Source organism: Saimiri boliviensis, chromosome 1 (genome assembly GCF_048565385.1).
Source record: "Saimiri boliviensis isolate mSaiBol1 chromosome 1, mSaiBol1.pri, whole genome shotgun sequence".
Lineage (NCBI taxonomy): Eukaryota > Metazoa > Chordata > Mammalia > Primates > Cebidae > Saimiri > Saimiri boliviensis.
This window is the reverse complement of record NC_133449.1, coordinates 97,318,907-97,339,226: the sequence shown is the minus strand read 5'-3', so window position 1 is coordinate 97,339,226 and position 20,320 is coordinate 97,318,907. Positions and strand designations below refer to the sequence as shown.

Here is a 20,320-nt window from a genome sequence, read left to right as displayed (position 1 = left end):
ATCTCCTGCAGTCACTAATATGAACTAAGAAAAAAAACAAAACACAAATAATCTTGCAGTTTGATGTAAAAGAGATGTTGAGGTAGTATATGGATGGTGTATTATTCTGATTTTTTACTGAATATCCGTAATCATTGAAAAAGTGTTGTATATTATTGTATAAGAAAAAGAAATATAATTTAAAATAAAAACTAATCTTTAAGTGCCAATTATATGCCAAATTCTTTACCTGCTTTATGTCATTTAATGTTCCTAGCCACTCAATGAGGCAGATATTTGTCTCCCCATTTCAAGTAAGGAATCTCTGAAAGGTGATTAACTTCGCTGAAGTCACCTGGCCGCAAATAGAAGAGCAAGAAGTAGGCTCATAAAAATCATCTCAAAATTCTTTAATCAACACTCTATGGTGCTGCTTCTTTTCAATAACATTTTTTTTTTTTTTTTCTAAATTGAAAATCTGGATGTGCCATGGAGTTTTACAAATCCAGCTATTTAGATGTATTTATGGAATTTGTTCTTTGGCTTCTTGTTTTTAAAAAATTACAGTGTAAAGTTCGTAGGGAGCTGGAACTTCATTCCTTTTGTGAATGATTGCTCGCGGAGTCTGATAATGTGCAAAAGTTTCAGTGTTTGCTACCATCCTTGTTACCACCTTTTTCTCATCCTCCTTCTTCCTCATGTATAAATACCATATAACACAATTCACCAGGACAGTTCTGGTTTGTGCCTACAGCTTGGCATAATTATTAATTATTTATCCCCAAATTGTCCTGGTTTGGATAATTTCATGGTCACCTTAATAGTCACCACTAAATGTGTCAAGGGTGTTGTATTGCAGGTGCCCACTAGGTGTCAGCAGTGTGACCTTCAGAGAACACTTAGAGAAAGGATTTCATTACAAAAGTCAAATCAGAACAAGTAATTAAGTATAGTTCAAGAGCTACCTGAAGCCTTGGCCATTCAAAACAAACGAGAGGACGGGGGAGGAGAGAAGGAACAGGTGCAGAACAGGTAGTTCCTTCTTGGTATCTGACAGAGAGGGAAGGGTTCCTTTCCTCATCAGAAGGACGCCAGCGATCTGTGGAATGAGCACTATGGTATGCTTTTGAATTTTCACCCACAACACAAATGCAATGAAATGAGAAAACAGCTTTAACTGGAGAGATTTTTATTCCTTTTATAAATTGCTCAAGCCATGATCGGATGGAGGTCCTCCAGGTAACTCCATGGACTTATTAACAAGTCTATTGAATAACTACTTGTGAGTTGGAAGCTGAGTTGCCTGAACACAAATGGTTTAAAGAAGATTAGAGAGCATCTACATGCAGAGCTCAGTAACACACTCGGAATCTTCTTGGAAGGACTCAGGGATGTACTTGTATTACCTTTGATCCAGGTGGATGCAGACACTCCCTAGAAGCCTCTCCAACTTCAGATGTGTGACATATATCCACACACAGGGGTGTAAGTAGGAGAAGCCCACAAGAATGGCTCTGCAGATGTTCGTGACTTTCAGTCCTTGGAATTGTTTGCTACTGCTAATGGCTCTTGAGTATTCTAAAGCATCTTCTGATGTTAATGAATCTGCAAATTCCACTGCTCAGCATGCACCTGACGCTTGGTTTGCCACTTCCAGCTCAGAGCCAGATGAAAGGATATCTGTTTTTGAACTGGATTATGACTATGTGCAAATTCCTTATGAGGTCACTCTCTGGATACTTCTAGCGTCCCTTGCAAAAATAGGTAAGTCCTTAAACACCTGGTTTGGTGAGTTTGTTTTTTTCTTTTTTTAACATAAGATAGTGAATGTGAAGATGCCTTACAGATACTGGGCTAAAAGGATTTTAATTGTTACTGCTATTACATTAAAAATTATCTTCCCCTCAGTCAAGGGAAAGTCATAACTGCTTTTTACTAAGCTAAGTAATGCTTCAGGATTGTGCTTTGAAATTTAAGTGCATACTTCTGGGTCCTGGACTGTGTTGGTTTCTTCTCATTTTAGGGTGACAACCATCTGACATTATTGACATAGAAAACTCTCAGATTCTATGCTTTAAAAATATAGAGAATAAAGCATGTAAACCTGGGCATGATGCAAGGTGGAAATTTCAGGAACCACATAATGTTTCTCCTGTAAAATTTTCTTGGCTGTGTAATTGTGGGCTTCATCAATGACCCCATTGTTTATTCTTTAGAAGTAGCATATGCTTCTTGCAAATTGACAGAAAGCAAGGAATAAGAAAACCACAGGCAACTCATATCACTCAGTGATGGGATGTGGGGCCATATAAGATGATATCCGTCTGTAAAGTATCAGTTTACAACGAAGCCAAATGGGGCCAGTGAGGTATCTCTAGTTTCCTTTGTGAACTAATGTGTATCCAAGTGAGTAGATTAAATTCCAATCAAGGGATCTTTGTGTCAAAATCCAAAGAGATGGTTACACTCTGTGATTACTTAATCCCTAACTGCACCCCTTGTCTCTTTAAAACCGCCTTACTCCAAAGTGGAAACTTAATACAATTATCTCAAGTGTAAGCACAATGTCTCCTTTGCCTCAGCTATAAATTTTATGTTAAGTATGTAGATTGCCTTGCTGAGATCAAATCTATGAAACATTTTGATTCTCATTTATGTATATAGGTATATGTTCTCTAGGATGGGTGTGAAATGTGGGTTGAACCTTGAGATCTGGCAGTTACCTTCCGTGGGCTCTGTCTATTCACCTAGCTCCCTCCCCATGAGTGTTGGGGACACTGGTATCAGTGTCTTCTTTAGACTCTCCTTTATAACTGCTATTCATTTTGAGCTAGTAAAGCGTGAAGATTAAATAGGAATTGTTAGTTTGAAGAACTCTTGTGCTATTTGTTCAGTGATTAAGTTACACAAAGGGTCTTACATGATTTTTAAGAGGTATTCGAGTAAAAATGGCTTTCCAAATGGATAACATTCCCAGTTCAGAGAAGCCTAACATCTTTCGTGAATTGTATGATTATATTCAAGGTGATCTTACTTGGTACTTGAGTTTTCCTTTTAAAACAATATGCTAGCGATTCTGCGCTCCCTGCTCCCCACTCCACAACCTGGCTTCCTCTTCACAGAAATGGCTCAAGTCCATCTAAGTACGAGGAAACATCCTGTCACGGACTAGCTAGTTGCTGTGTCTATCAATAAACATCTAAATGCAGTAAGGGTGCATTTTGTCTTGGTTTTATATTTGTGTAAAACCTAGCTTGCTTTCTAGAGCAGGCGTCCCCAAACTTTTTACACAGGGGGCCAGTTGACTGTTCCTCAGACCGTTGGAGGGCCGCCACATACTGTGCTCCTCTCACTGACCACCAATGAAAGAGGTGCCCCTTCCTGAAGTGCAGCAGGGGGCCGGATAAATGGCCTCAGGGGGCCGCATGCGGCCTGAAGGCTTTGGGGACGCCTGTTCTAGAGGGATTGTATGTATCCAGGTTCATTCTGTCTAGGAATGAAGAGCACTGTGAAAATACGATTGTTCATAGAACTGTTGTTTTAAATGTTCTTGATTTTCATGATGTAACTTAACATACTTTAGGAAAAAAGAGTAGGATATCAGCACATGCTTATCAAATACAATTTCATATTAATCAGTCTTGAAGAATTTAGATTATTTTTATATTCCATATGGACATGAGGAGTGAAGAGAAAAAAGGCCATATTTATTGAATATATATTATGTGCCAAGTACTAGGCTGGTAGATTTATGTATAAGGGCGTATTTACTAGGGCCAAAATAATAATAATGATTATTTCAAATTTTAACACTTAAGGAATTCATATGGGTTTCTAAAGATTCTAATATAAGATGTGAATCAGAATAAAATTAATAATCATTATAATGATTCATTCTTTTGTTCCTCCTTCTATCAAGGCACATTTTCTGAGCACCCATGAAATACGTGGAAATGACCATGATCCCTCACCTCAAGGGACTTGGTCTAATGGGGAAGACAGGTTAATTTAGTACTTACTACCCATAGACACACTGACAGAAAAACATCAAAACCCTCCCCCCGTCCTTTTAAAAGCATGCAATTATTCATTTATAAAACAAAGAGAATGTAGAACAAAGATAACACAAAGCCACCTCAGACTTTGTGGTTTATCTTCTACTTCGGTTCCGTGTCCTAGAACATCACAGATGAATGCTCCGTGAATCTTTGGGAGGAACTGTATTGTAGGGTCTTCTTTGACTTTCAAACAGGACTTTCAATATTTGTGTCAATTTAAGTTCTAAGGACTGATACTCTGAATTCTAAGTGATTGACTCTATTGTCCATCGTGAAAGGGAGAAGCTTTAAAATGTGAAAGGCATGCAGCATTTCCCTTTACAGGGCCCTACTTACGGATGTGTGGCCTCTTCCTGCTACAGCTGTGTCAAGTGCAACTTGGCTTAAGGCAGGTAAATGTTGAATCCATTTCAGGAAACTGGATCCCTGAAAGCAGGGCCAAACTGGGGAGCCAGAGGGCCTGAGAAAATCACTCTATGGGCTCTTCCACCTCCTTCATATATTTAAAAAAGTTAAGTTTGGTTAAAATAAGCACTCACTGAAGAAGAAGGAGGAAGAGAAGGATAGGAAAAGGTAAGGAGAAAGAAAAGGAGGAGATAGATAAGGAGAAGGAGGAGGAAAAAAGGAGAAGAAAGAAGGAGAATAAAGAGGAGGAAGAGGAAATGGAGAAATAAGTAGTTATTAGAAAATAGAGTTCAGTGCTCCAGAAGAGGTACCTGCACTGACCCCGAAGCCAAGTGAAAGTGGGGATGATCCGATTCCTTGGTGATAATTATACCCGTTGTGTTAACTTGCTTGTTTATGGTGAACGAGTAAGCTCAAAGCCATGGCCAGAGAAGCCCACACCATCTTTGGATGGCTGAATCTACTAATTCCCAAGGAGACATTTGCTGGCTCCCCATGGCCTGTGGCTGGGAGTCCACCATCATCCTTAAGTTTGAATTCAAGATCTTCTATTATTTGTCTCAAAATCATCTTCCAAGTCTTCTGACACTTTTCCCAATTCAAAGATTGCTCCAGCTGGGTGGATTCCCTCCCTCAGTGAATGTCAGATATCTGGCTAGTCCATTTCTCCCTCTCTTCTTTCACTCTTGTTGTCCCCCCCCCAAAATGTCTCCCATTCTGTTATCCAAATATGCAAATTCTCACCATTCTGCGACAACCTATTCAATCTCTTCTCATGAAAAAGCTTATCTGATAAACATTTAACTGTTTATTCATTCATTTATACACTTAGCAGAAGCTTTCAGCAAGTAGACCAGCTATTGTGGACAAAATACCGTGCCAAGCCTTTGGGGAGATATGAAGATGTAAATCATTCTGCCTGAGTTTAGGGAGTTTCCAGATTAGTGGGGGACATGAATCATGCACAAAAAAATAGTAGACAGGGATCATTGTTATTAAACAGAGTCAGATAAAATGTTTTATTAATAGGAATTCAGAGGAAGATATGAACTCAGGAAGAAGCTAGGGAAAGCTAAGCCTCAGAGGATGAGCAGGACTTAAAGGCATCAAGGAAAAGGACAATCCAAGCAGTGACAATAGAATAAGAAGATAAGAAAGAGGCCTGAAGAGTGGCAAGGCCTTTGCCTGGCTGAATGCAGGCTACATGAAGATAATGCAGAGCGTGTGGGAGATGGAGAGAACCCCATGGTGATCTGCTGAGCTCTGATCTCTCACCAGGTCTGATGATATGTTCAGTATACCCTTCACTATATACGTACATGTCATCTTCTTATTTGTTTATGTCTTGTTTCAAAAACTTTATTAACCATGGGAATTGCAGCTGTCTACCTCTTTGGTCTTCTACCTGGTGGTACTTAACAGTAATCTTTGCACAGTGAGGCTCAACTAATATCCCCTGTTTACAATCCAGGAGATGCTTTCTGTGCCTTCAGAATCTTAGGTGGGAACTGAGACAATCAGAGACCCGTGGTGTAGAAAAATCATCTGGCAGTAGAGTGTGGAATGGCTTGGGGGATCAAGAGTGAGATTGGAGGTCAGGAAGACAATGCAATCATTAGGATGAGAAATGGGGAGACTCTAAATCAGGTGTCCCCAAACTGCGGCCCCCTGAGGCCATTTATCCGGCCCCCCGCTGCACTTCAGGAAGGGGCACCTCTTTCATTGGTGGTCAGTGAGAGGAGCACAGTATATGACGGCCCTCCAACGGTCTGAGGGACAGTGAACTGGCCCCCTGCGTAAAAAGTTTGGGGATGCCTGCTCTAAATAAAGGCAGTGGCCAAAGATATGGAGAGGAGGGGATGGATTTTGGGGGTAGGGAATGACAGTCATGACATAAATGAATACAGAATTGATTGTATAAGAGTCACTCATGAAAACGCAACCTGATTTTCCTCTTCAGTGGCCGACCAGATGGCAATGTCATTGGTTAAACATAGGAGATAAAATAAAGGCCTTGTAATTTTTGTGTATGTGTTTGGTGAAGAGGGGAATGAGGTCAGATTAAGTTTGGAATAAGCTGAGGTTTTGGTGGCTGTGATAGATTCTGCATAAGCTTGAAAGCTGGGCGTGCACCAGCGCAAAAGTTTCAGCCTCGTTTCTCCTTTTCCCGCATGCACCCTCGCAGATCCCTGTAAGATGGGAAAGTAGGAAGGAGGATGGAGGAGGGGGCCGCTGGCTGAGAATGCCTCTGTGACCTGCATTGCGCTGGGCATGTTACTTATTTGATCTTACTGACGACCCTCATGGCGCTACCGGTTCCTGCTACAGATGGGACGCTGAGGCTGAGATGCCAGCCAGCTTGCCCGTGGTTCTGTCTGCCCGCCTTTAAAGGACCTCACGTACACCCAGAACCGTTTCGTTTGCAAACACCTAACCCTGCTCTCCGCTGTCCCGCAGGCTTCCACCTCTACCATAGGCTGCCGGGCCTCATGCCGGAGAGCTGCCTGCTCATCCTGGTGGGGGCCCTGGTGGGCGGCATCATCTTCGGCACCGACCACAAATCGCCTCCGGTCATGGACTCCAGCATCTACTTCCTGTATCTACTGCCGCCCATCGTGCTGGAGGGCGGCTACTTCATGCCTACCCGGCCCTTCTTTGAGAACATCGGCTCCATCCTGTGGTGGGCGGTACTAGGGGCCCTGATCAACGCCCTGGGCATCGGCCTCTCCCTGTACCTCATCTGCCAGGTCCGGGCCTTTGGCCTGGGTGACGTCAGCCTGCTGCAGAACCTGCTGTTCGGCAGCCTCATCTCGGCGGTGGACCCCGTGGCCGTGCTGGCCGTGTTTGAGGAGGCCAGCGTGAACGAGCAGCTCTACATGATGATCTTTGGGGAGGCCCTGCTCAATGACGGCATTACTGTGGTGAGGCGCCAGGTGTCCGTTCCTGCTTCCTGGGGAGATGAGGGGTCGAGGTGGGGCTGGGGACCGGAGGCCGTGGGGCGGGCTCCGGGGTGGCTCGGCCGCTGCAGGGCAGGGATGAGCTTCAGTCCGCGCGGTGCGGCCCGAGTTCTGGTCCATTTCCTTAGGATCCGCATGGCCTCCATAACCGCTCACTCACACTGCCTGCCATTCACAAGCCCACTCGTTTCTTTAAAGCGTGGAAAAGGAGAGAGAAGTATCATTCTTGAGTTAAACGTAGTTTTTCACTTAGCAAACAGAAACCGTTGCTAATGGCCCCTCTGGGCTTTCAGGCTAGCTAAAGCGGAAGCTGATGTTTTTATTTTCTCTCCATCATCGGACCTCACTCTCATTCCCTTTATCTGCGGTTTTAACAGACTGCATTTATTAGGTTAAATAAAAGATAAGCGTCCGGGAAGAGATGACAAAAGATTTGTGAAAATGTGTTAGTTTGTGTATCACTCAGTTGCAGGACTTGTATGGAAAACGTGAACCAGGCGTTTTTGCTTATGAGTCTTTCTGGCAGGAAACTGAGAAGGACTTAGAGGCTTGAGCAACATCTAGCATTAAGGCCCAGGGGGTGCCTGTAGGCTAGGGGTGTGGAATATTGAGAACTAGCTAGTCCCGTTGCTCAATTTCGTTAATGACTACAAACTTTCAGCAACTGCTAGACAGGAAGATTTTCATACATACGTTTCTTATTTTTAAATTTCTGTCACAGCATATAAGTAATGCTGTAATACATTTTCACTGTAAGAGTCAAATAGTACAAAACTATATAGCATGAAACGCAAAAGCTTCTGCTTGCCCTCACCTCCTCTGTGCAAGACGCAACCACTTTTATCTGCTTGGCCTTTTCCTTTGGGTCTTTGTTAAACGCATATATAACATTTTTGCAAATCTTTTATTATTTGATGTGTGTGTGAGCTGTATTTTTTAATATAAAGTGGGTGGGTTATATGTATTGCTTAGTTATAAAAAGTCTTAAAATTCTGTGTCTTTCTTTTTCTTTTCTTTCTTTTTTTTTTTGAGACAGAGTTTTACTCTTGTTGTCCAGGCTGGAGAGTGCAATGGCACAACCTTAGCTCACTGCAAGGTCTGCCTTCCGGGTTCAAGTGATTCTCCTGCTTCAGCCTCCCAAATAGCTGGGATTACAGGTGCCCACCACCACACTCAGCTAAGTTTTTGTATTCCATCCTGTGGTGGGCAGTACTAGGGGCCCTGGTCAATGCCTTGGGCATTGGCTTCTCCCTCTACCTCATCTGCCAGGTCAAGACCTTTGGCCTGGGCGACATCAACCTGAACTCAGGTGATCTACCTGCCTTAGCCCCCCAAAATGCAAGTGTTACAGGGGTGAGCCTCTATGCCTGGCCCTCTTTTTAATGTCTTTTCAGCTATTACATAGTATTTTTTAGATGAAGTTTACAGTAACTTACTTAACAGTTTCCTGAGGAGTGGGTTATTTAGGTTGTTTCCAATGTTTCATTTTTACAAGCAAGGTTGAAATGCCTACTGAATATGCTTTTTTTCTGCGTGCCTCTTCTTTGCATTCGTTTTTTTCCATGATATTTTCTTAGAAGTGAAATAAAAGTTAAAATGTGCCACTGTTTTAATCAGCCCCTCTCTGCCTCCTTGGCAAATGAGAAATTCTCACTCTAAGGTTATAGATGGCCAAACACATGACACCCAACACTGGGCAGATGAGATTGACAGCAGTTTATCAGTCACCTATACTGACTGCCTAAGGGAGGAGGATGCCACATGCCTTACAGGGCCACACAGGGGCTGCACTTGGAAACCAATAAACAACCAGGAGCTGTGGGAGGCAGGCTTTGTGGTAATGAGAGGGTGAGGGGCTCCCTGGATCTCACAGGAGGAAGTCATGGAGTTGGAATGATTTTGCAGGTTGGCAGGGACCTAAACCCTTCTATTCAGGAAGAAGCAGGAACTGTGCCTGGTATCCTGGATAAGGAGGGTGGTTTGGCTAGAGGATCTTACTCAGGTGGCGGAGTTGGGAAGGAAACTTGCAGGTAGACCAGTTGAGGTCTTCATAATTTTGCCAAATATCGAGGCAGTACATAATATTGAACCTTAATTTCAAGCTCTAGACCGCAGCTGTTAAGATTTTCCAGAAATCCTTAATCAGCTTATACTTCCTTAATCAGTGTTCACTTCCTTAGACAGAGTATTGCATGTATGTTTTCTTGTATCTCTGACAAGGGACATTGTTTTCTTAATGTTTTCTAATGTCATGAGCTAAAAGGATTTCTCATGTTTGTTTTAATTTGCATGATAATATTAGGCAACTTTTCAGCAACTGCCAATCATTACTGTGTCATATGCTGTAAATTGAAAACTCATATCCTTTCAGGGTTGACAAGCTTAAAAAAATACAGTACACCAGCCTGGCATGGTGGCTCTTGCCTGTAATCCCAGCCCTTTTGGAGGCTGAGGAGGGTACACCTCAAGGTCAAGAGATTGAGACCATCCTGGCCAATGGTGAAACCCCATCCCTACTAAAAATACAAGAATTGGCTGGGTGTGGTAGCGGGTGCCTTTAGTCCCAGCTACTAGGGAGGCTGAGGCAGGAGAATCACTTGTACCCAAGAGGCAGAGGTTGCAGTGAGCTGAGATCATGCCACTGCACTCCAGCCTGGCAATAGAGTGAGACTCCATCTCAAAAAAAAAAAAAAAAATTACAGGACCCCAAGTTAAATTTAAATTTCAGTTAAACAGTGATTACAGTTTTCAGTATCAGTATGTCATATCCCAATTTTTATATGCAAATGTTGCATCTTGCCCATTTTTCTTTGGGACCACTTGCTTAAAAAAAAGGTTTGTAGAAATTCATTAAGTTACCTTACCTTTAAACTTTTGAATGTCCTATAAAAACCAAATATTTTCTTCCATTTTGTCATTTAAAATTTTTTAGATTATGGTATTTTTTACCCTATAAAAGTTTTAAGCTTTTATATAGTCAAACCTACAAATGTACTCTTTTGTTGCTCCTGGAGTTTATATTTTGCTTCCAGAGATTGTGTCTAACTAAAAGACATACAAACATTTTGTTTTTAATTTTTTTTTCCATTTACAGTTTACTAATTCTCCTGGCAAGCAAGATAAGTTTTTTTGTGTGTGTGTGAAATCTTTTAGGTGAGGAAAAGTCTCTTTTGAAAAATAATCTGGGCCGGGCGCGGTGGCTCAAGCCTGTAATCCCAGCACTTTGGGAGGCCGAGGCGGGTGGATCACAAGGTCGAGAGATCGAGACCAACCTGGTCAACATGGTGAAACCCCGTCTCTACTAAAAATACAAAAAATTAGCTGGGCATGGTGGCGCGTGCCTGTAATCCCAGCTACTCAGGAGGCTGAGGCAGGAGAATTGCCTGAACCCAGGAGGCGGAGGTTGCGGTGAGCCGAGATCGCGTCATTGTACTCCAGCCTGGGTAACAAGAGCGAAACTCTGTCTCAAAAAAAAAAAAGAAAAATAATCTGAGCTATACCTATGGATTTCCTAAGCAAAGAAGGCCCATACATGAAACCTGATGTCAAATCATTTATTCATAATGGGAATTCCTAACTGTTGAGGGTAGGAACTAGAATCATCAGGCTGGTGCATTCTACCTTTGTAGGCAAGCTTCACAAAAGGCCACATTGTCAGGAAGCTGCCGGGGAAGCCTGGACTCCAGACTCCCATAGGATCCAGAGATTTCATTTTTCAGAGTCTGGTCCTCAGGCCATGTGTCTCAGCATCACACTGGTGTTCCTGATGAGTCTTCAGATATCCATCCCATTTCACACCCTCCAACCCAGACTGTCTGGAAGTCAAACCTAAGAACCTGTGTTATTAAAACCTCAGCTGACTGCTGAAGTTTGAGAACTATAGATTTATTGTTTTTAGGTTGAGAGAAGCTGATAAATGTTGATATAAAATGATGACATGCCTAGAACAAAGACCGTATCCATCTCGGCAGACTGCACTGGATCAGTCTCTCAGATCCCCTTTCCCCAACCCATTCCTTCTGTGAATACTTTCATACTTTCAGTTTTGCTACAAACGAGTAAGTGTCTTTGTCTGGTAATCCATTCCATCTCTTAAAGGGAGCCCCTCTGACCCATGATGTGCTCATTTCCTAGGCAGTCTCCCAGAGATAACCTTATTTCACTGAGATCCAAGTTTTTTGGGGTGTTATTTGGTTACTCTCACCCCCACTACTGACAGTGCCCTGGAGGGTGTTCACCTGTGATATGACCAGGGCCACCCCTTGGAAGTCCATTCTGAGGCAATTATTCAACCTCTCCTTCATAAATTATTAGAGAGATCAAGAAACTACATGGTAAATACCATCTCTTTAATTTTCACAGCACATTCTTTCTTTGTCAAAAACTCCATGATATAGTCTACAGAAGTTCTTACCAAAGAAGAGTCTTTATCAATTACAAAAAAAAAAAAAGCGTTTGACTCCTGCCTGGAACTTGAGAATCTGACTTCCCTCTGGGTTATCTCTAGATTTCATGGAGAGCCAGTAACAGCTTGGTTTGGTTCTGGTTGGTGTTTCTTTATTAGCAACATCTGTTTGACTGCCCCAAAGTTTAATTGCTTTGGGGGAGACATTTTTAAGCATGATCATTTCAGGATAAAATTATAATTTTCAAGTGACCAGAGTAAGTGCTGAGGACACTGTTGTGACCTCTGCTGGGCAGAGCTGCTGTTGCACTGGCTCCGTGGGGTTGCCCACACGTCACTCCTGGGCCACTCTGTGGTCACCCACAGCACAGTGAGTATTAAGTGTGCGCTGGCACTGCTGGGTCCCTAAGTGAAAACAGAGAAGCCCCAGGACCAGATTTAGAACTTGCTGCCGTCCAGTTGTATTTTGAGCTAAGGGCCTTGACCTCACCCTTTCATTGAGGAAGGAGCCTTCCTGGGGCAGCAGTCACAAGCATGCCTTTTCAGCAAGGCAGCTGAGTCACCCAGAAGGTGGCCTGTGATTGTGGGTTACATGTGACAGACAATGCTGCAGATCTTCACCCACCAAGAGCTGCCTTCCCACCAAAGAGAAGGGGTTGCTCCCAACAGTCGAAATGCTGATGAATCTGATCCCCCAGATGTCTTGCTCCACTTATTTCTCCCTCTTGCTGAATATTTTAGGTTATGACACTAATCACCAGAACACATGCACACTTAATGGTAGGCAAAAGGAGGGAGACAAAACCCAAATAGCTTTAGTGTCCTCACCCCCCATCATACACAAAAGGTTACAACGTGAGGAGATGGATACAAGAATTAGCTTGACCTTAGTAAACTATTTCCTTGTGTACAGTGTATGTGTGTGTGTGTGTGTGTGTGTATCAAGACATGTTGTACAGCTTAAATATATACAAGTTTTTATTTAAAAAATAAAGGATGTTTTGGAAATTGCATAAACAATATCCCTAGTTGAATCTCATGGCCAAAATCTCAGCAGGAAGACAGGTGCAGCTACGATGTCACTTTTGCATTTGTTAGTATTTTATTAACTCCTTTAATTTTACTGAGGCATGACCAAGTGCCCTTGGTAAAATTAAAGGAGTTAATAAAATAAACTCTTCATGAATAAAAGTGCCCTTCACGAATGAAGACAATGAGGCGAAGGAGGTTAAAATAAACTGCGCAAGGACATGCTGCCTGACCAATGACAGAGCAGACACGGGTGTGCTCAGCTCTGCCTCCTCCCACGCTTTATCCTTTTTTCCTCACCTTTTGAATTTTCCACTCATGGAACTGGGATGAACAAGAGGGAACCCATGTGTTACCAATAAAGAGATGGGGCTCAAGTCCAGCGAGTGAAGCCAGTGCTCTTTTTGTAAAACAGTGTGGTCCAAGGCAACGTTCTGATCCTGTTGTGCTTCCTCTTGCTGTAAATTCAGGATAATGACATTCTTCAGCTCATAAGGATCACTGGAAAATTTTCATTCAGCTGTTAGTAGAGTGAATGCCCAACCTGGAGTGAGCACTCGATTGAATGCTAGCCGTGAGTTTTTACTGAAGTAGCTCCAGGACACTGTTTGGTGGTTGGCTTATTCTGAATAAGTAGCTGATTTTAAATATGGCTCCACCTCGGTTGGGCGTGGTGGCTCATACCTGTAATCCCAGCACTTTGAGAGGCCTAGGTGGGTGGATCATGGGGTCAGGAGTTCGAGACCAGCCTGGCCAATATGGTAAAACTCCATCTCTACTAAAAATACAAAAATTAGCCAGGTGTGGTGGTGCGTGTCTGTTGTCCTAGCTACTTGGGAGACTGAGGCAGAAGAATTGCTTGAACCTGGGAGGCAGAAGTTGCAATGAGCCAAGATCGCACCACTCCACTCCAGCCTGGGTGACATAGTGAGACTATATCTCAGAAAAAAAAAAAAAGAAAAAGATATATATGTATATGGCTCTACCTCACAAATGGTAGGGCAGATTGTTTTTAGATTTATAATTGGCCCTGGTTTTCTTGGGTCAACTTGCTGAATAAGCAATAAAGTGAGGCCACCAAGCTTTCTATCACCCCTAGCTACCCCCATCTCCCCATCTCCTCTACCTCATCAGAGAGGTCAAAGGCCCAGATGGGCCAGGGCTGAGGCTGGAACCCAGGCAGCCTGGCTCTAGGGTGTCTCTGCTCTTGATTGCCACCCTGTACTTCCCCTTTTCCTCATCCCTCTCTCCCCTCCCACTCTTGCTCCCTCCTCCAGTGACATCTTCCTAGGGCATCCTGCTGACTCTGGATGCCATTCTCTAAAAGGATAGTCGGAGGGGAAGCGGAGCTAAACATTCTGAGCATTGGGCTAGTCACCTTGATGGGTGCTTCATGCCATTTTCCATATTTAAGCCTCATAGCAGCTTAATGAGGTAGGGATACTACACAGTGGTTAAGGAAAGAGACCCCCTGGACCCAGACTGTCTAGGTCCACATCTCTGTGCTGGCCCTTCTTAGTCCTTCAGGCCTGTTGGGTGACTTAGCAGATTGCCATGTGCCTAAGTTTCTTCACTGTTATTTTTGTTATAAAGACATAAATTCTCACAGAAGTCATTTATCTATTTGTTGACTAGACTTTGTTCTATGCAGTTCAGTATCCCAGAGAGAGTCAAAAGGCGTCCTCACTGCTTTGCTCAGCCGGCACTTCCCTTTGGCTGAGGTGATCAGTGGCAACAGTTTCTATCAGAGACTATTGACCTTTCATTCAGTTTGCAATTTGCCCTCTATTTATTATGGATTCTTGCTGGTAGCATTAGATCCTATGTCTCTTGATCCTCATGCTAGAATTCCTTTGCCCTCTTCTCTTCTTATCTGTCTGTCCCTGTAAGCAACGGTAACTTTGTTGGCTAGTTGCCTGTCGGCTCTGTCAATTTCTCTCCATGCTGCTCCCCCCTGTAATCACAGGACTCGGCATCCAGAATGGAGCATTGCAGAGGGCGCTGAGTAAAGGGCTATAGTGGGAAAATAGATGCTGCAGGAAGAGTGAATAATGAATGAGGCAGCAAGTAGTGGGGACTAGGAGAGGTGTGCAGGGGCTGTGGTGGGGCTTGCCTGCTGCCCTGGTCTCTGTTTCCATTGACTGAAGCCCTCCAGCCTTAAGCCCCCAAGAGGGAGCAAACTGGGTGATTTTCTTCAAATGAACTGCCACCACCAAACTTCAGCATTGCTTACTGAGCCTAAATGCTAAGGGTGGGATCAAACCAGAGGCGGGCATGGACAGAGGGAAGAATCCCAGGGTCCTATCTCTCCTTCCCCACACCTTGTCATGCACTGTTCTGCACCCCCACTGTCTTGGACACCATGCACATAAGGGTGAACCACATAGCCGGCCTCTTCATTTGAGGGCAAATTTGTCTTCATGATTATTTCTGGTTTATATTTTCCTGCCTCAAAAGGAGTCCTTACTCTATTAGTTCCCATTCAAGATGCAGTAAAGCATAGCCAAGAGCGTGGATGGGAAGCCATATGCTTCAGTTCAGGTCCTGCCTCCACTGCTACTTGCTAGCTGTATGACTTCAAGTGAATCACTTACTGTCTCTGGGCTTCAGTTTCCTTTCTGTGAAATGGGGAGAGGGTTTTGGGAGGGTTAAAATGAATTGATACGCATAAAGCATTTAAAATAGAACCTGGCACAGAGGGAATAACACCTACATTTGGTGTTATTCACGCAAGCCCACCTGCATGGATACATCTGAACCACAGAGCTCTCCTGACGCCCTAATGATGCTGCATTGTCATATCTGTCTATCTGAACTTTGCAGTCTCAGCTTTTCCAAGAGAAGAGCTATATGTAAACTTGAGCAGAATCTTGAGGGGAGAGTAGGCATCTTTTCCTTGTCCTCTTTATATTTACCTTCATTTTATTCTGATTCCAAGGATGGGAGCTGAGAGGAGATAGCTTTACTAGGAGACGGTTTCTTTGGGCCAAGAATGTAGGGAGCTCACTGTATATGAGGGACATGGGCCTATAAGTTGCGTGATCTTGACAAGGGACCCAATCGTTTTGTGCCTGTTTCCACATGTGTAAAATGGGAATGATTAATCGGACTTCAAATGGTGATTGTGAGGAGGTTGTGAAGTAGGTCTTCGGATGCCTGGCACAGGGCAGGTGATACACAAATGTCCCCTTGCCCTTCCTGTGTGCCAGTGATGGGTCCACACAAGAATGACCATCTGCCAAATCTGTCAGGCATAGAAATGGAGATTAGGCCTGAACCTCAGGCAGAAAGGGCCATCCAGCCTTGGCTGATTGGCTTCTGGTGCCTGGGGAGTGAACTCCACCACCCTGCAATGTCTCAGCAAGTGCCTTATTTGTGAGGGTGTCCTCTGGGGCTGCTTCTGACCCTCTGTTGGTGTAGAGTAGGAGTCTGGTGCCCATACAGCCTAGACATGAGTCCCAAAGGAGTCAGGCATTTGCCTTCAGACATGCACTTTCAGTCAAAATATTTAGAGGTTTTCATGGTGAATTTTTTCTTCAGCCCACAGCTGGTGTGTGTGTGTGTGTGTGTGTGTGTGTGTGTGTGTGTGTGTGTTATGGGAAAAGAGAGAAAGAGACAGAGAGAGAGAGAGAGAGAGAGAGAGAGAGAGAGAGATGCAGCAACCATTATAGCCTGTGATGAAGAGCTTGGACCTGGTTGGGGACATGGAAGGGGCTGGGAAAAGTGAGGAGCAGATCAGTGCAGGTCCCAGTAAATGAAGGAGAGTGTTGCAAAGGGTGGGGGTTCACCAAATCTGACTCCTAACCTTCTCCAACAGGCAACCCCTTTGCTTCCTGCACTTCTGGAGCCCAAGCCACAGACTCGCCCTTTAAAGAGCAGCCTGAAGGGCGTGGGCTAATCCTTGGGAGGCACGCTAGAGTGGCGCAGGGCTGGAGGAGGGCACTTTGTGATTCACAGCAAGGCCTCCCATTTGGGTCATCAAACATTTGTTTGGTTCATTTTCTTCTGGCTGAGAAACAGAAAGGTTGAAATTTGAATTGCACAAACTGGCTTTCAACCAGACTACACTGAGAGCTGTTTAGGAGTGATTAGAACTCACTTCAGTTCACAGGCACAAGAAAAACCGCTGATTATCAAGTTGTCTTTTCTTTGCCAGGAGGTGGGGTCGAGCAGCTATGGAAATGGATTTGGAGGAGAAACAGGGAGAAAAGCAATCTATCTTTAGCTTTTTAGGGAATAATCAGAATGAGCGCAGAAAAATGCGTGGGAGGAGTTCTCTCCCCGCTAGGCTTGCTGAGTGCCTGGGATACAAAAGCAAACAAGCTTTGTCCCCTGCCTCTGAAGAGCCACAGCTATGAAGACATGACTTATTTATTTAGCTTGTAAATAATTCCTTTTAACCATGGACCTGCTTATTCTGTATATTATTAGAACCCATTCTAGCCACAGAGAATTCCTAGGAGGTTACATAATACATTAATGGAAATCTCTGACTTGAGAGAAAAGCCTAGAGCCTCAAGCACAGCCTGGGGACTTTCCTAGTCCTGTGGTTTTCAAGAGCTGTCCCACCCCCACAACACCCGTTCTTGCATCCTTAAGGGGCTGTGGGTGTGTTGGGCTGCAATAGGAAAAACATGCCCGGTGTCGTATGAAAAGTCCCATGAGTTGGCTGTTTGGGAGGTGCTGGCTGGCAAATAATTTCCTTATAGCTTCCTCAATGGTTGTATATATGGATGACATCCAGTAGAACCTGTTGCACAGGCCTGGATGGGAGCACTAGATCCAGGATATGGGTGAGGGGAGAAGCCTTTGATCCTGCCTCCAGGCTGGGGTAATCCATACTTTCCTCCTTATCACCCAGTACCAGCTTTGGTTGTTAGTGAGTAGTAGGCTAATACCACCAGAGAGAGCTGAGATACCATGAAATCTCATGCCTTTATGTTAATGATGAAGTTCAGTCATGTCTCGTGGAGCCAGAGGTCCCCTGAGTTCTAATCCTCCATCTATCTGTCCATCCATCTATCCATCCATCCATCCATCCATATATTCATCCATCCATCCATCCATCCATCCATCCATCCATCCATCCATCCACTCATCCATTTATCAAAAAATATTACTAAGCTACTACTTAGTGTCAGGCACTGCTTGTTCCATTATGCCAGAGCAACCTCCTTCTCAGAAAAAGCAAATTACAGAGCTAGTCTTGGGTGAGTTTAAATCTATCAGTTATAATTAATGCTAGCTTTTATGGCTAAAAAAGTTTTGAGGTTAAGTGGCTTTTAAATTACCTTTTGTGCCATGCAGGTGAACTGACACTAGATGGTGAAAGATAGTCCTAAAGTCATTTTCTCCAAGGTGGTGTGGGGAGCGAAGGAGGAGAGGGATTTGCATAGACTGAGGGATGTAAGACTCAGGCAGGTGTTTGGATGGCACCATGGGTGAGGAACAGGTGGATGGATGTATTGGTGGGGGTAGATGATAGTATTAGGTTGGTTTTTAGTTGTTGAGTCTTAGAAACCTACAGGGAATTGAAAGGGATTGTTCAATAGTTACAGTAATGAAAGTCTAGAGCCTGGGCCAGAGATTGAAAAAGATGCATATTTGAAAGTCATTGGCGAATAGGTGGTAACTGCAGCTATGAACTATGGCAATCCTCCATCTTTCTTCAAGCTCAGAAGAGTTTCAAACTTTTTAAATTGAAAAAAAAAATCCTTAAAGAGATGTCATTGTTGTGACCCAGGTCAGTAAACAAGATTTATTGACACACACACTTTTCTCTCCTCCTCATCACATTTTCCGACATCCATTCAGTTCACCAGCTTGGCCTCTGTTCACTGAAATTATGAACAACAAATGTTCAGAGATCTCAACCCCATGAACGTGGGTCAACACCTTGTTTAAATTCCCTATCTGGGCTTCAGGTCTTTATTTCCCCTCCTTTAGGAATGAGGTGAAAGAGCTTTCTCTCTTCTGCCTTTTACATTGTTATGTAGAGCTTGCTAGGTAATTGCTGGTCTTCTTAGTTTCCTTTTGTGGTCAGAGAGTCAGAGAAAGTGGTTGCCAAGAAACTGCCCTATGACAGAGTTTAGTATGCCAGAGCCCCTTAATATAAGCTAGAAAATGAACTAGGTTCACCATTTAATTTTTTGATTAAGATTGATGACTACAGGTCTTTATGATATTGTTTGTAATTTTCCATTATGTGGCATGCAGGAAAATCATTTTTTATTATATTATGGTATGACTCTTAACTTCCAATGCTTTTTTTTTTTTAACTTAATAGTAAAAAAATAAAGGGTCAGTAATTAGTTAGGCTTTTTGTTTTAAGTAACTTGAGTTTATGGCAAGCTCAAGCAATGAAGATTAATTATAAAGATATGAAAGGCAATGAGGAAGACACAGATTTTTTATTAGCCCTTTAGGTCTTCTGTAATAAAACAGCAGAAACTGGGGAGCTGAAACAACAGACTTTTATTCTTTCATATCCTGGAGGTTGGAAGTCCAAGAACAAGGTTTAGGCAGGGTTGGTTTCTGGTGAGGCCTCATTCCTTGGCTTGCAGACAGCCACCTTCTTGCTGTGTCCTTATGTGGCCTTTCCTCTGTGTGACCCTCCCTAGTATCTCTTCCTTTTCTTATAAGGACACCAATCATATTGGATTAAGGCCCCACCCTTATGGCCTCATTTTAACTTAATAACCTCTTTAAAGATACTGTCTCTATATGCAGTCACATTATCAGGTACTGGCAGTTAAACTTCAATATATAAATTTGGAGCAGGGGGCTTGATTCAACCCATAGCTGATCCCTCAGGAACCCAGGAATAATAAGCGGTTTACGATGAGGTATCACAAAGTTTCATCTAGAACCAAGCTGCTTTTAGGAAGTTCAGAAGCAAGAGTTTATAGGTCTTTTACCATCAGGATGAACTTGGTTATGCTATGTAATAATCAGCTCTCCAAACTTAAATAGCCAAAACCAATAAAGGTTTATTTCTTACTTGCCTTCCTTGCCTTCTGCTAGCCAACAGGGCCCTCCCTTCATAATGGTTACTGAAGGTCTTTGGCTTATAGAGCAGTTACCATATTGAACATTGCTGGTCACTGCTGGAGGAAAGAGAAATTTCTGGACAGTCTCACCTCAGCAAGCAAATGCCCCATTCTGGAAATGACATGCCTCTTTTTATTCAAAACTCTCTCTTGCAATTCTTTCTTGAGAAAAAAACAAAGGAAAACTCTTTCAAACTCAAAAGTTGGCCAGGCATAGTCACATGGTGACAACCAACCTCAAAGAGACTAGAAGTGCAATCCTGCAAGGTTCCTAGAAGGGAAAGAAAAATTGAATAAATAATGCTAATAGCTATCACATTGTCATTTCGGAGCTTCATTATGGACGCATATGGTTACTTGCTCACATTCTGCTGCTTTTACAACTGATTTTTAAATGTCTCTTCCTATTTGTATTATTATTATTATTATTTTTGAGAT

The 20,320-nt window shown here is 43.2% G+C and overlaps 1 protein-coding gene across 1 annotated transcript in view; it reads left to right on the top strand.

Annotated features, from left to right (window-relative positions):
* Positions 1-988: 988 nt before the first annotated feature.
* Positions 989-20,320, top strand: part of SLC9A4 (solute carrier family 9 member A4) — a 67,046-nt gene continuing 47,714 nt past the window's right edge. Inside the window, exons 1-2 of the mRNA XM_003922792.4 lie at positions 989-1,743; positions 6,900-7,363. Of these exons, the coding sequence (XP_003922841.2) occupies positions 1,488-1,743; positions 6,900-7,363 (720 nt within the window). The 5' untranslated portion in view covers positions 989-1,487. The remainder of the gene's footprint in view (positions 1,744-6,899; positions 7,364-20,320) is intronic.